This window comes from Myxine glutinosa, chromosome 1, assembly GCF_964187855.1.
Source record: "Myxine glutinosa chromosome 1, kmMyxGlut1.1, whole genome shotgun sequence".
NCBI lineage: Eukaryota > Metazoa > Chordata > Myxini > Myxiniformes > Myxinidae > Myxine > Myxine glutinosa.
The window spans coordinates 314,725,730-314,741,876 of NC_136261.1; the positions used below are offsets into that span (position 1 = coordinate 314,725,730).

The 16,147-nt window shown below is 45.3% G+C and overlaps 1 protein-coding gene across 1 annotated transcript; it reads right to left on the reverse strand.

Annotated features, from left to right (window-relative positions):
- Window positions 1-1,778: 1,778 nt before the first annotated feature.
- Window positions 1,779-10,703, reverse strand: LOC137414676 (ATP-dependent DNA helicase Pif1-like). The gene is made up of 2 exons (XM_068100218.2): window positions 9,333-10,703; window positions 1,779-1,826 (listed from the first exon to the last, which is right to left on the reverse strand). The coding sequence occupies exons 1-2, from the start codon at window positions 10,701-10,703 to the stop codon at window positions 1,779-1,781; spliced, it is 1,419 nt and encodes a 472-aa protein (XP_067956319.2).
- Between the last annotated feature and the right edge of the window lie 5,444 nt (window positions 10,704-16,147).

A 16,147-nucleotide genomic window follows, 5' to 3' on the forward strand; every position in this document is an offset into this window, starting at 1 on the left:
TCATACTCACTCAAATTACATCCATTTCACATATCTGTTCATGAAATTTCACAAATGATCACAAGTAATTATCACATTGCAATGACCTCTAAACATTCCTAAACCAATAAGCTAGTCTGGCGATGCCAAATACCCCACACCCCTGTCATCCCAGAAGTCACTGTTTGCCACAACCATTATTTGGAAGTCTTTTGCTGTCAAAACACAATTTCTCTGCTGTCAAAGGCCCAAAACCCGGCCTCTGTGACTTCTCAGCCAATTGTCACTTTCTCTTGACAAAAACAAACATCTTCTATATTTATCCCATTAAAATCCCATTAAAATCCCATATCTTGTCACCCTTTGCATTGTTGAAAGCAATTAATTCCATAACTCAATATTACCTCACATCGTTACATCCTTACATCCTTACATCCTTACATCCTTACACCCACTTTTGTCCACAAATCTTTTTAGAAGTGAAACAAAATTTGTCTGTACTTTGTCTCATAGAATCCACAGTACCAGCATCGCAACCTCCCATCTGTCTATACCTTGTCACAACTCCAATTCATTCTTCAAGGCACAACCCAGAGTGATTTGAGAACTATACCCAGAGTTCTATACAATACCCAGTTTCAGAGAGTAAACAATTATATACTTTTTCATTATTTTTCCATTTAACTTGTTCAAAGAACGTTCATTTCGCAAAATCGAACCAACCACAACCTTCGCCATTAATATCTATTGTAAGCGTGCCGAATCAATAAGTATCACTTTTCCTATGAGCCTCGACCAGAGGGTGGTTGTTACTCACAAACACTCGTCGCTAGCTGTTCCATTGTCTGTTGATTTTCATTCTGCTGCCGATTTCCATTGAGCCATCAGAGTGGAATTTGGAATTATTATTTCTCTGAGCTCATGAAAGTGGTGACATTGGGTGGTTTGCCATTGCTTTTCCACAAAAGCACTTAATTATTGTCTTTCATTCAACCGTGAAGCATGTCTCAAAGGCTTAGTGATGGACCTGGACAAAATTTGATGCAATTTTCATCCAATCGCCATCTTTCATAATAATTCTGGACCGGTATGAGATGGGGTTGTCTGTCATGAATTTATTTGTTGATCGAACGAGTTTTAGGTGTTTTAGAAAATGGCGGGAAACCTTGTACCCACGGCTTTGGTCCTACACAATTTCGTTTAATTTATCTAAAAAACATTCTGTGGACCTGTCGTCTTAATCGCACACCTTGAGCGGACAGCTCAGGGGTACGTTTTCAAGTGCTAAACAAATGTACCGGCCTTACAAGACTTGGGAGCAAATGGTCGCATGGTGCACTCATGCCCCGTTTGCTCCCAGGTCACAGTAAGGCCCTTAATGACCAGCGTCGACCTGGCGCATTTTATTTAGACAGCGCAAAAAATAAGTATTTACAGAAATCATTTAGAAAAACACGAATAATAGCTACAATCGTTTAAAACGTTCCATCCGTGACTTTGTCCGCTTATTCACTATTCCTGATTTGCCATCAAGGACCTCGATCATTCCCCGGCGTACTAACTTCCGCTTTTGTAAATGAGATTTCAACAGGATTACGACTCAAAGGAAAAAGAACGAGCAGACATTTTGTAGGACGTTACCTCGGACGATCGTTAAGATCGTTACATCTTAATCATAAAAAAATGGTTCTTTGGGTAGTAGCCACAGCACCCGGGAGTACCAGCTCAGCAATGGTTCTTTGTGATCCACTACCCAGCACCCTAGACCAACTCAAATGGGTCTCTGTGTCGCGAGCACATCACCGGAGCCAAAAGGTCTCATCTATATCTTCCTTCTGAGGGCTCTCCTGCACCAATAGTGCGTGGAGAAGCCCAAACACCACTTTCTCCATATACATACAAAATAACTATACAGAGGTTCGTATATCATAATGGACAATCCACAAGAAGCCATGCAATACCTTGGCGATGTCCACTTGATCCACGTACGGTAGCCACCAAGTTGTCGGAGAATGTGTTAAGACTCATGAGACTCCAATATGACCGAAACAGCTTTATAAAGTAAGGATTTATTATAATTACTAAGTCACTTGTTTCAATTCAATAAAGACTACAATAGCTAAACGGATTGTTAATTCAAGTCGTTGGTTCTTCTTATTCGGCCGGTCCTCTCTCAGCGCTGTTCACAGGGTTCCGTTCCGTTCCGTAGGTCAGAGCTTCTGGTGACAAGTCTCCTGACTCATAGTTTGCTCTGGTCTATATGGGCCTTGTCGCGCTAATCCCTTCTCCACAAATGCCCCGAGGTCATGCATGCTCGCCCCACTGGCACCAGCTCGCTCCCCTCCTGCTGCGAGTTCCATTTACCAAACAATAGGGGGGTGTTCCAGCCTGGGGCTGTGACCAGGTGGACAAGAGATTACCATGTTCGTGCACATTCTTGGCATTCATTTACGAAATCGTCTATCTGCTTCGTTACCAGTCTTAATCAATGAGTTACCAGTGCCAATCAATAAGTTACACTGAGTTACACTTCCACAATGCCTACAAGTCTGGGAAGGGATTTAAAAAGATCTCCAAACAATTTGAAATCAATCATTCGACTGTCCGGAAGATCATCTACAAGTGGAGAAGATTGCAAACAACTGCCAACTTGTTCAGGTCAGGCCGCCCCAGCAAGTTCTGCCCGAGAGCAGACCGCAAGATGCTGAAAGAAGTCTCTAAGAACCCCAGAATGTCATCACGGGACCTACAGGTAGCTCATGCCACTGTTGATGTCAAAGTGCACGAGTCTACCATTAGAAAGAGGCTGCACAAATTTGGTCTACATGGGAGGTGTGCCAGGAGGAAACCTTTGCTGTCCAGAAAGAACATCAGGGCAAGACTAAAGTTTGCCAATGAACACCGCGGCAAAGACCAGCACTTCTGGAACAATGTGCTCTGGACAGATGAGTCAAAGGTAGAGATTTGGCCACAGTACCAGAAGACATGTTTGGTGAAAACCAAAGACAGCATTTGACCACAAGAACTTGATACCAACTGTAAAGCATGGTGGTGGAAATATTATGGTTTGGGGCAGCTTTGCTGCATCAGGGCCTGGGCAGCTCACAATCATGGAAGCCACTATGAATTCTTCATTGTACCAGAGGGTAATTCTTCATGCAGAATTCTTTCCGCTGTGTGATGTTTGAGGGGTTTCTTGCATGCACAGCTCGTTTCAAATCCTCCCATAGCATCTCGATGGGATTTAGATCCGGGCTTTGACTTGACTATTCCAGAACCCTCCATTTCTTTCTTTTCAGCCATATCTTGGTGGATTTACTGGTATGTTTAGGGTCATTGTCATATTGCAAGGTCCACCTTCGGTTGAGCATCAACTTCCGACAGATGGCCTCACATTATCCTCAAGCACCCTCTGGTACAATGAAGAATTCATAGTGGATTCTATGATGGTGAGCTGCCCAGGCCCTGATGCAGCAAAGCTTCCCCAAACCACAATATTTCCATCACCATGCTTTACAGTTGGTATCAGGTTCTTGTGGTCAAATGCTGTCTTTGGTTTTCGCCAAACATTTCTTCTGGTACTGTGGCCAAATAGCTCTACCTTTGACTCATCTGTCCAGAGCACATTGTTCCAGAAGTGCTGGTCTTTGCCTGGGTGTTCATTGGCAAACTTTAATCTTGCCCTGATGTTCTTTCTGGACAGCAAAGGTTTCCTCCTGGCACACCTCCCATGTAGATCAAATTTGTGCAGACTCTTTCTAATGGTAGACTCGTGCACTTTGACATCAACAGTGGCAAGAGCTACCTGTAGGTCCCGTGATGACATTCTGGGGTTCTTAGAGACTTCTTTCAGCATCTTGCGGTCTGCTCTCGGGCTGAACTTGCTGGGGCGGCCTGGCCTGAACAAGTTGGTGGTTGTTTGGAATCTTCTCCACTTGTAGATGATCTTCCGGACAGTCGAATGATTGATTTCAAATTGTTTGGAGATCTTTTTAAATCCCTTCCCAGACTCGTAGGCATCTATAACCTTCTTTCTGAAGGCCTCAGAGAGCTCTTTTGATCTAGGCATGGTGACGCCACACATTTCAACAACAAAGAGCAAACCAAAGTAAATGTCTGAGGTTTAAATAAGACAGGTTCCTCCAAGATCCTCTCTAACGATGTTGTAATCATTTGCACCTGAGCTGGTGCACCTGATTCTAATTTTAGGTATTTGTAGTGATAAATGAAGGGGAGTACTTACTTTTTCCACATGCGAAATTTGCATTTATGTTTATTTAAATTATACAATGGACTACAAAATGTAAATGTTTCATGATATTTGTTGTATTATATCACCTTTATCTCTCAATATTGTTGAAATGAAGATCAAATAGCTGTATGTTGAAATATATTGAAAAAGTCAAAACTTTACATGGGATGTGCTTACTTTTTCACTTGACTGTATATACTACCCGAAAGCACCCAGCGTTGCCCGGGTTCTTTTTGAATGAATTTACTACTATAATTCAGCTTTTACCTGTGGCCATAGAAGATTGACTACTATAATTCAGCTCAGCTTTTAATTGCGAAATGGGCCCAGCCCGGCCGAAGCGGCCTCGACCGGCCTCGCCACCTGGCCTATAACCTTCCCGGGGCCCGTCCCGACATTTTTAGTTCTTTTTGAATGAATTTACTACTATAATTCAGTTTTTACTCGCGGCCGTAGAAGATTGACTACTATAATTCAGCTCAGCTTTTAATTGCCAAATGGGCCCAGCCCGGCCGAAGCGGCCTCGACCGGCCTCACCACCTAGCCTATAACCTTCCCGGGGCCCGTCCCGACATTTTTTGTATTAGATGTTTCCTCCTATCTTTCACCGTTCAGGAGATTAGCGCGCGCAGACAAACAAACAAACAAACAAACAAAAACTTTCTTTTTTTACAGTCACGTGAAAAAGTAAGTACACCCCATGTAAAGTTTTGACTTTTTCAACATATTTCAACATACAGCTATTTGATCTTCATTTCAACAATATTGATAGATAAAGGTGATATAATATAACAAATATCATGAAACATTTACATTTTGTAGTCCATTGTATAATTTAAATAAACATAAATGCAAATTTCGCATGTGGAAAAAGTAAGTACACCCTTGGCTTTAATAGGTGGTATTGCTCCCTTTGGCAGAAACAACCTCAAGTAGGCGTTTCTTATAACTGTCTACCAGTCTCTGACATCGACTGGGAGAAATTTTTGCCCACTCCTCCATGCAGAATTCTTTCAGCTGTGCGATGTTTGAGAGGTTTCTTGCATGCACAGCTCGTTTCAAATCCCCCCACAACATCTCGATGGGATTTAGATCCGGGCTTTGACTTGGCCATTCCAGAACCCTCCATTTCTTTCTTTTCAGCCATGCCTTGGTGATTTACTGGTATGTTTAGGGTCATTGTCATGTTGCAAGGTCCACCTTGGGTTGAGCTTCAACTTTCTGACAGATGGCCTCACATTATCCTCAAGCACCCTCTGGTACAATGAAGAATTCATAGTGGATTCTTTAATGGTGAGCTGCCCCAGCCCTGATGCAGCAAAGCTGCCCCAAACCATATTATTTCCACCACCATGCTTTACAGTTGGTATCAGGTTCTTGTGGTCAAATGCTGTCTTTGGTTTTCGCCAAACATGTCTTCTGGTACTGTGGCCAAATTGCTCTACCTTTGACTCATCTGTCCAGAGCACATTGTTCCAGAAGTGCTGGTCTTTGCCCAGGTGTTCATTGGCAAACTTTAGTCTTGCCCTGATGTTCTTTCTTGACAGCAAAGGTTTCCTCCTGGCACACCTCCCATGTAGATCAAATTGTAGACTGGTGCACTTTGACATCAATAGTGGCAAGAGCTACCTGTAGGTCCCGTGATGACATTCTGGGGTTCTTAAAGACTTCTTTCAGCATCTTGCAGTCTGCTCTCGGGCTGAACTTGCTGGAGCGGCCTGGTCTGAACAAGTTGGCAGTTGTTTGGAATCTTCTCCACTTGTAGATGATCTTCCGGACAGTCGAACGATTGATTTCATATTGTTTGGATATATTTTTAAATCCCTTCCCAGACTCGTGGGCATCTATAACCTTCTTTCTGAAGTCCTCAGAGAGCTCTTTTGATCGAGGCATGATGACGCCGCACACTTCAACAACAAATAGCAAATCAAACTAAATGTCTGAGGTTTAAAGAAGACAGGTTCCCCCAAGATCCTCTCTAACGATGTTCTAATCATTTGCACCTGAGCTGGTGCACCTGATTATAATTTTAGGTATTTGAAGTAGTGATAAATGTAGGGGTGTACTTACTTTTTCCACATGCGAAATTTGCATTTATGTTTATTTAAATTATACAATGGACGACAAAATATAAATGTTTCATGATATTTGTTATATTATATCACCTTTATCTATCAATATTGTTGAAATGAAGATCAAATAGCTGTATGTTGAAATATGTTGAAAAAGTCAAAACTTTACATGGGGTGTACTTACTTTTTCACGTGATTGTATATTACTAGCAAGGATACCCGTCTACGACGGGTGCAAATTGGAAGGATTCTTAAAATTCATTAATTAAAGGTGAATGCTCTGACTATATCCTACAATGCCTGAGAGTGGGGGTATTGATTTCAGAAATTTTTCAGCCAAACAGACCTAAAACATAAATAAACTTTTGTTCATACATTTTGTATAAAATATATTCCATCATTTATATAAAATTTAAACACTAAACAGCATTATTCTCTTTCGACCGGATGGGAAGATAGTCGGCCTAGAAGCACCAATTCTGGAGATTCGCCTGTTTTGATTCAAAAGTTTTTCCAAAAAACGTGTTTTACAAACTATGAAAGAGCATCTAGTCCAATATGTGCCTTATACAAAAAAAATATAGTCACAACTTAAAGTGTTCGTCATCTGTGCCCTCGAGTGCCTCAGGGTAAACCACATTGCGTGTCTGATTGTTGGGTGCCAGGATGGTGAGTTTTACTGCACTGCCGGTCCGAGAGGCAGCCACATACAGCTGACCGTGTGAGAAGCAGGGGACAGAGAGGTCGACCCCTCTTGTCTTGTATGTCTGACCTTGAGCCTTGTTGATTAGGGTGGTGCTCAAAATAATTTTTTAAAAATATTTACTGGGACATGGCTTTATGTTGTTCCTTTTGTTCCAAAATGAAAAGACACCAAATATGAAAGCAATCTGATTTTATTTAGGGGTGCCACATCAGCCTTCAAACTAAAGGTGTCTACAAAACTTTTCTATATATGGATCGAAAGCAAAACCAGAAGTTTGTTTTATGAAAATCCACCCTCCACTCACTTTCTTTGTATTCTAGCAAACACAAGTTACAATAGCTGCACAAATAGCACTATATTGCTATGAAAACTCAAATTCAATGATAACAATCCAAATGTTCAGTTCATAAAATGAAGACACACCATATCACATAATATTAAAAAACCCAAATATAATGAGAAATGTAACTCCTATTTCTGGGCCTGTTTCACCACTGTTGCCTTCTTGGCATCGGGGTACATCTTCCTGTGAGCAGCAACAACTTGGAGCAGAGCTTGCTTTTGCTCTTCATCCTTTGTAAGGAGCTTATTGTAGTCTTGTATCAATGCGACACCCCTTTCTGCCCTGTCGTTCACCACGACTAAGCCACTGGCGGCTTTCTTTGCTTCCTGAAAGCTGGTTTCTTGCTCCCATGAACCAGGATCCTTATCCATCCAATCAGTTGGGGTCCCTAGGATGCTGAAGAAATGCTTGGTGTGTTTTGTTATGAGGCCAGCGATTGACAGGGCGGTTCCTCGTTTGATAGCTGGTCTCTTTGGAGAGGGGTTTTCACCGTCATTTTTCAATGCTTCAATCATATTGATCTTGCTTTCTTTGTCAATTCTGGTGTCAAAGAATGCAAATGCCACTAGTACTGGGCTCATGTACCACGTGTGGCGGCCAAGTGCCTTCAAGGCTGCTTGAGCCATCTTCTGATTGATTTGTTCAAACTTTTCCAACTTCTTGAAGAGGTTAATGTCATTCAGGGGAGCCTCAATAGCTTGTGGAGCCCGAAACCAAGCCTGTACATACACAAGGCAGACAAAAATGTTGAAGGCTCGGAGTTCTCTCGCCTCTCGAAGTGTCAAGTGGAACTCTGACCGAAACATGAACACCTGTAGTGAATATAGTGCTTTTGCCATCCATCTGGCTCTGTGCATTGCTCCTGGAGCCATGATCCGGATTCCACGAGGTGGGATTCCTCCCATGTAGATGACAGTCAGTTCTAGGAGTTCACGATAATCATCTCGTGGCTGCTGATCTTTCAAACACACAAGAACGTTTTTGCTTCCAACACAGTGTCTACAGATCCCATTGAAGCCTTCCTCTCTGAGAATTGATCGTGAAGAAACTTCCTGTCCTCGGGGTTGGTGATTATGGCCTCCGAATCTGCATGCCTAAGATCAAACGTCTTCTCCAAGGAGGCCTTGAAGGATGCTTCCTTTTTCTCTTGGGTCGCACCACTCCGCTTTGCACCTTTTTGGAGGCTCCTCCATTCTTCATATAGCCTCTCCAAACGATGGATGCAGTGCTGCTTCGTCGTTGTAGGTAGGTGAGCTTTTTCCCAGAACTTCACAACCTCTTCAATGGTGAGGGTTGCACTCTCCCGGGCAGTGCGATTCTCCTTCTTCAGGTGATGGAAAAACAGGACAAGAGATTGATGCACAGTCGGGAGCTTGGCACCTTTGATGGCATCTCCAGAAGTGGACCCAATGAGATACACATTATCCTGAGCCCGAGTTTTCAATGAAACACTGGTACTAGCACATGCCATATCTGCAAAAAAGCAAGAATGTGGGTAAAATCCTGTTAATTCTTACTCCACAGGGTCACTCTCTACAAAAGAGCCACAGTCAATAAGTTAGGCCTACATATTACACACTAAAAAAGCGTACCCCTGACCCCGGGAACCTGTACAAAACATGCATGAAAATTGCCCAGATAGTGATCATAGGAAGTCTCAAAACTGTATGTATAATATATTGTATATATATAATGTATAATGTGTATTTATGTATATTTATTATTTAATGTATATTTACTATATATTTATTTTTAATATTATATTTAATGTATATATATAATTATGTATTTATTTTGTGTATATACAGCCCAAAAAATGGGAATTCCTATTTTTGCATGGGGGAAAATTCAACACTGATGTGGCACCCCTAAATATTATTGGATTCCATTCAAATTTGGTGTGGTTTCCTTTGACACAAAAAGGAACAAAAATAGACCATGTCCCGGAGAATATCTGCATTTTGCTTTTTTGAAGCCCACCCTATTGTTGATGGTCATCGCAAAGCATGGTTTGCAGGGAAACTGGAGTCTCCGAAACTGGAACGGCAGCTCAGAGTCTGACGGAATGAGCGGGATCCTCGGCAGAAGGACGACTTCTCCTTTGTATGGTCCACAGGAGATGGTGGCCTCGATGACATTGGCATGTAGACGAGTTATGATGCAGCGTGTACCATTGGTGGTCTTGGGTGGTTCCATGTTTCGCAGGATCATGATGGGCACACCGAGTTTCAACTTGAGGAGGTGTGGTGGCATTCCTGACAGCTTGAGAGAATTGAGAAGCTCAACAGGGTAAGTGACTCCCTCCTCGTCACAGATGGCACTATCCACAGACTTGTAGATCCTCTCATCGCCGGGAAACTCCCCCATGAGCCAGTTGTTGAGCTGGTTGACATTGGTGTTCAGCGGAGAAAAAATTGCACGCTCAGCCAGCCATTCGGACCGGACTCCATTTGTGGTCAAGCAAGGGTAGACTTCAGCCTTCAGCTCCTCCATTGTGGAGACGACCTTGCCTATTTCAGGAAGAATCTCGATCATGTCTGGTTCGGCCGAAAATGTTATCAGTCCATTGCCAATTTCCAGGAGCAGCTTAGAAAAGTCAGTGGCCCCTTCATCGCCAGACAGGTGAGCTCGCATGTTGGTGGTCAGGTGCTTGACAGTCACATGGCGCCACAGGTGGGACGTCTTCAGGCTGGCATTGACAATGTTGGATCTGGTACCACTCTTGACCACTGGGAGGATGTGTCGGAAATCTCCACAGAGCAGTGTGGGAATTCCTCCTATAGGTTTCTTTACTCCTGTGATGTCCTGTAGTGTGCGGTCTACAGCTTCATAGGCTGACTTGTGAGTCATCGGGGCCTCATCCACAATGATGACAGCAGCATCCTTAATGACCTTGGCCAATGCTGTTCCATGCTTGATGCTGCATGTTGGCTGCTCTTTGAGGTGTGTGTCGAGTCGGATCTTGAAGGTGCTGTGCAGCGTTCGTCCTCCCTGGATCAGTGTTGCGGCAATTCCACTGGACGCAGTGGCAAGAGCAATCTTGCCTCGTGAGCGAATTTTCTTTAGAATCGTGTTGATGACGAAGCTCTTTCCTGTGCCTCCTGGTGCATCTAGAAAGATGATGTTGCTGCTCTTGTTGCCATTGTTGATGTTACCTTGCTGCACAAGTTCAAGGACTGCATTGTAGACCTGACGCTGGTCATCTGTCATTTGCTGTTGGAGATCATCAGCTTGGACAGCCAACTGCTCTTGGTTGTAGTCGACTTCCCTGAAGTATTCTCTCTCAAGCCTATCTTCTGTGCCCCTCTCATAGGTAGGTAAGTCATACGAACTGAGATGACGACCGCCCATCATGATCAACTTGTCTTCGAGAGAGCAAAGCGCAAGGTTTTAGATGTGCTCATTGTAGTCAGCAGCGGGATTGTCAACATTGCGACGGTACTGAAATAGGTAGTCTTCAGAAAGGATTTCATGGAACTTATCCCATAGCGTGCGTGGATTGCTAGGAAAACATACGGTAAGGATGACTGTCATGAGACTCCGGAGGTTTGGTGCAGACTGGCTGATGCTTGCCTCATCCATAGCAAGGTGGAGGTGCTGGTCGTTTCCAGGAGTCCCAATGCAAGACAGGCTTCACGGAAGGACAACTCTTGACCATCCACTGTCCTTAGAGCAGCGAAAGAGGATGGGCCACATACTTCAGTCAGAAGAAGTCGAACGTAGTAACAGTCTCCCTGTCTCGGACTGATGCTGTCGATGCGGCCAATTGCCGGAGTCTTCCGTATTGCATGTGGTCCTTCGACCACCACTTCGCCCCGCTTGCGGCGGGTCCACTTCTTGTGCGTCTTGTCCCACGTGTAGTACTCGGGCACCTCGTGGTATTTGAGCGTCTTGGCAAAATCGTCATGATTGCAGAGGTCGAAGAAGGCAGTCAGCGTAGTGGCTGGTGGTGGTCGCTCTGCCCTCTGTACGGCATTGTCCATATGGAAGTAGACTCGCTGGCCATTCTCGAGGTGGACAGCTAGGCCAATGACTGGAGGGAAATGCTCGGAAATTGGGTGCTCTAGGATCCTCCAGACTGCCTCGCTGCTCCCAACGTGACGTGCATTCTGGAACTTAGCTACCTCATCCACTTGACGAGTTCCGGCCTCCTCATTGGCTCGCTGCAGTTCAAACACTGCCTGATCGGTCCTCTTGGTGACATACTTTGTGATATACTTGATGCTCTTGATGCTGGAGCATATCTCAACGTTGATGTGGCAGTTGAATTGGCGGAGGAGGAACGGGTTGTCGGGTACCACCCACTGATTGGTGACTACCTGTACCACCCGTTTTCCCTGCTGGCACATCTTGATCTCCCCAGTGTAACCACCGTCTTCTGGCTTCAGACATCGGTATTTGGAGTAGCTGTCATTGCCTTGCTAAGTGCTCTGGAGGAATGGCTTTGGGAAATCTTTTGAACACTTCCGGTCCTTCATGCAAGGGCTGTTCTGGTTGAGGTTTCTGCATGGACCATGGATCATATGTGCCATAACCATCATGTGCCGCTCAGGATCTTGTTCCTTGTCGGGAATCTCAGCACTGATGACCATATCAATTTTTTCGGGCTTGACTTTGTCCTCTGGAGCGACCCATATGAGGATGTGGGCATGAGGAAGACCACGCTTCTGGTACTCAATGGTGTACAGGAAGGTTCTCATCATCCCAAAAACTCTCTTCTTTAGTAGCTCCATGAGCTTCTTGTGCTTTTGTCGAAAGACACAGACAATGATGTCTGGCTGATCATGAGCTTCTTGTCCTGGCAAGAGGTTTTGCTGGACCTCGACCCATTTGGGATTTGTTGTCATTGTTATAAAGAAGTCCGGCCTCCCCATGCGATGCACATAGGCCATGGCATCACTCTGCCTCTCGTGCATCCACCTCGGCCCACCTGTGTACATTGCTGGAAGGACCACCCTTTGCCCAACATTGCGTGGGTCGCCATCGCTGGCCATGAGACTGTCACGGAGGTTGCCGTAGTTATCAGCGAGTAAGGTCTTTTGCTCCCGGTGGATAAAGCCCAGTCGCTCTGCCTCAATTTTAGAATATACATCTACCAGAAACTGCTGAAAGAGTCGTCGCATCTGCAGTATGTGATTTCCCTCTCTCACCATGATGTGGTAGCTGTAGTACTGCAGCTGTGTGAGTTTTCGTCCATCTTTTCCAGTAGTAGTCCTGGCCACCAGGTGGATAGTGTAGCCATCCGTTGCATATGGGAACACTATGGGGTAATGTAGTGCATCATAAGATGCATGCAGCTCACTTATCCTTTTGAGTGCCCCATCGCGAAGTTTAAGGACAATATCTCTGGGTTCTGTTGGCTCATTGTCCATTAAGATGGCGACTTCTGGTGAAGACTGGGCGTTGTAGCGGCATGCATGCTCACCACGTGGTTGCTTGTTTTCGCGGATGATTATCTGGCGCTCTTCCGAGTTATCTCCTTCTGCAAGCATATCTCTTGCAGTCTTCAGCTCACAGACCAGATGGTTATTCTCGTGGAACCACTTTGTGAGCATTTCAATAATGTGTGGTTTGAGGCCGCTGTGGTTCCTGGCAGTCAGCTCTTTGGCATGCGAGTCCAGGAAGTAGACCTGTAAGAACTTTGGCTGACCTTCTTCAGGCGGGAGCAAGCTGCCAATGTGGTGGAACACTTGACCTTGGATACGGAAGCTCGGGTTCCAGCCCTGTACTTCAGCTTCCTTATGCCCGAAGCTCGTCATCGCAAAACTGCCATTATAAGTTCGAATGTTGTCAAGGAAGTGCTTGCTGAGGAGACCTTCGCCAGAGAGAAGTTCCTTCAGGAAGGGAGGAAGGGCAGGGAAAGGCTCAAGGTCGACTTTCCCATTGTTGCAGCACACACCTTTGGTCTCTCCTTCGAACTGGTAAGCAGAGAAGTGAGTGCAGACTTGGTCCATTCGGCCGATGTCTGCGTGAGTTGTTGGGTCAGCCAGGTCATACGTGAATGCCTCCCTTTTGTTCTTTGGTGTCCGGGCCCGAGCTCGTGCTTCTGCAGTGCGGTGACGGTTTGCCTCGTGTCTTACATCACACTCTTCCTCAGTCTCATTTACTCACAGTTGTTGTTGCCGATGAGCCTTTTCATTAAGCCTGGTCAATCGCTCATCTTGTGTCTCATTTACTTGCTGTTGTTGCCGATGAGCCTGTTCATTAAGCCTGGTCGATCGCTCATATTGTGTCTCATTTACTCGCTGTTGTTGTTGTTGTTGTTGTTGCTGCCGATGAGCCTGTTCATTAAGCCTGGTCGATCGCTCATCTTGTGTCTCATTTACTTGCTGTTGTTGTTGCCGATGAGCCTGTTCATTGAGACTGGTTGATCGCTCCTCTTCGGTCTCCTGTTGTCTCTCAGTCTGTTTTTGCTTAGCTGAAGCTGTCTTCGGACCAATACAGCTCTTCCTTTTTCGGGGCATTTCGGAGATTTTGATCAGAAACTGCGTGGAATTAGGCCTGGGTCATCTAAAAGAAGAAAATCGAACATCCTCATGAAAAAGAAGAAAATAGAAAAATCATGATGTGAAATTTCATTGAGAAACTGCGGCATGTAAAATCAGAGAATCGAGAATCAGAAAAATCGATTAGAAACTGCATGGAAGTCGGAAGTCGGAAGTCATTGTCGTCAATTGAATGTAGCATTTATTTTGTTATTCCCTGTCAAATGGCATTGGTCCCATGTCAATCGGATGAAGTTGAATAATTAACATTACGCTTTTATGACGTCATAATTCCGAACCCGGAAGTCGGAAGTCATTGTCGTCAAATAAATGTAGCATGTATGTTTCACTCTCTGTCACATGCAGTTGGTCCCATGTCAATCGGATGAAGTTGAAAAATTAACGTTACGAAATATGCTGATGACGTCATAATTTTAAAACCGGAAGGTTTTAAAAACATTTAAGGTGTGCTGTAGTTTCTCCGAGACGTACTGATTCCGAATATGCCTTTGGTTTTGCTCTGCGATGAGTAGTTCTCGAGTTATAAGAGGACAAACAAACAAACAAACACACAAACAAACAAACACACATACTTTACTACTTTATATAAATAGAAGATATATATATATATATATTGTTGTGGTTTTTGTAAATAAAGGCAACCCCCGTATAGTTAGTTGCACCACAACATGTAGCCTCGCTTAGTCAGTTATTTCTTATTAAATGTGAAGTATAGTCTCCTTCCCGGTGTTAGTATGCGTTGAGGCAGGTAGAGAAAGGGTAGGCCTCATTGAAGCCTGGAATGCCACGTCATGGGCCTAGGACAAGTCTAGGAGGCCCGAGGGAGGAGCTGGAGGGCGTGGCTGGTAAGCAGCGAACAGCCAATGGGAGCGAAAGGGAGTGGCCAATAACGGCGGCCAATGGGAGCTAAAGGGAGTGGCCAATAACTGTGGCCAATGAGAGCTAAAGTGAGTGGCCAATAACGGCGGCCAATGAGAGCTAAGGGGAGTGACTAATGAGGGGCTGTCATGACACGTGACCCCTGGCGGTCAGTGGAGGCCCGTAGAACATTCTAGTGGGGCTCCGGGGGATATAAAACCCGGCCCGGACCCCAGAACTCTCTCTCTGGCCCGACGATCTCTCTTTCTGGATTCGCTCTCTGGATTCGCACTCTGAAACCACTCTCTGTCCTGACGACCTCTGCCTGGACTCCCTGCACGTGCGCTTTGCCTCGCTGACTTCGGGATACGCTCCTCGGATTCCCGTTACGTGCACGACTGTGATCGACGTCCCTGCCGTGAACATCCTTGGGTGGATCCGTCAAACGCGCCGTCCAGGCGAACTGCACCAAACGGCCACCCTTTGTGCGCATTCCCCTCTTCCTCCCCTTCCCCGAACGAGTCTGAGGGCCCTTGTCCGGGAATGTAAGTAAGGCTGTTAAGGTTCTCCACTGTATCTCGTTTTTTATAACTATTGTACATTTGTGAATAAATCCTGCGGTTTGTTTCCAACCTGGCGTCTTCGTCCTTTCACCATTGGCCTAGCATTGCACGAGATAAAACCGCTCGATCGGGTTCATAGTGATAACGGCACGAGTTACGCGACGCACAACTGCTCGGGCGTTAAAGACCAGCGTGACTCGTGCGAAGTTCAGCCCTCGTTCTCACGGCTGCGTGTGTTGAAGGTACTCGGGTCATGACCGTTAACCCTTCCACGCGTTAGCTGCGGGCTCGGCGGCTGGAATTGCCCAGCAATCCGTCCTCCACGAGTGTAGCGTGGCGGTGGCCTCGTGCCCTCGAAGCTCGAGGGGGAGCAAGGCTTAACCCCCCCCCCCCCTCAGTACGTCGATGAGCTCGAGATCTGCAACAAATTGGTAGACAGGAGTGAGATCTGAACCCAACACCAACAAATTGGTGTCTGGGAGTGGGATATTTTGACCTGGAGTGCGCTTGACATACTCAAAATTACGAGCGCATACGAAATTTAGTTAAAACCAATTTTTTTTGAGTTTGTGCAGTGGCTGGCCAAGACGCCCAAGTGCCGGTGGGAGTAGGAAATATGGAAGAATCAATGACCCAGGACCAGCAGGAAGAGTTGGTAGAAGGGGAAGTTTATGAGGGTGCGGCAGGAGAAAGTGGAGAAAATGGCGGCGCCTCGCATGTGGCGGCGGAAGCCGAGCCCGCTGTGTAAGCGGGCTTTGATATGCAGTTATTCATGACTCAAATCAGGGCATACATGGACAAGTCGGGTGAAGAAATGAAATAAATGAGGGATGAAATAAAAGAATCAAGCGGCAATATGGGTCAGATG

What these genes read in the sequence shown, in the direction of transcription:
- LOC137414676 (XM_068100218.2), bottom strand. Translation starts at nt 10,703, where the DNA reads ATGGGCGGTCGTCATCTCAGTTCGTATGACTTACCTACCTATGAGAGG. An exon ending in CGATGACCATCAACAATAGG is followed by an intron (nt 1,827 to 9,332) that starts GTGGGCTTCAAA and finishes CTATTGGTGCAG; the next exon opens with GAGAGCCCTCAGAAGGAAGA.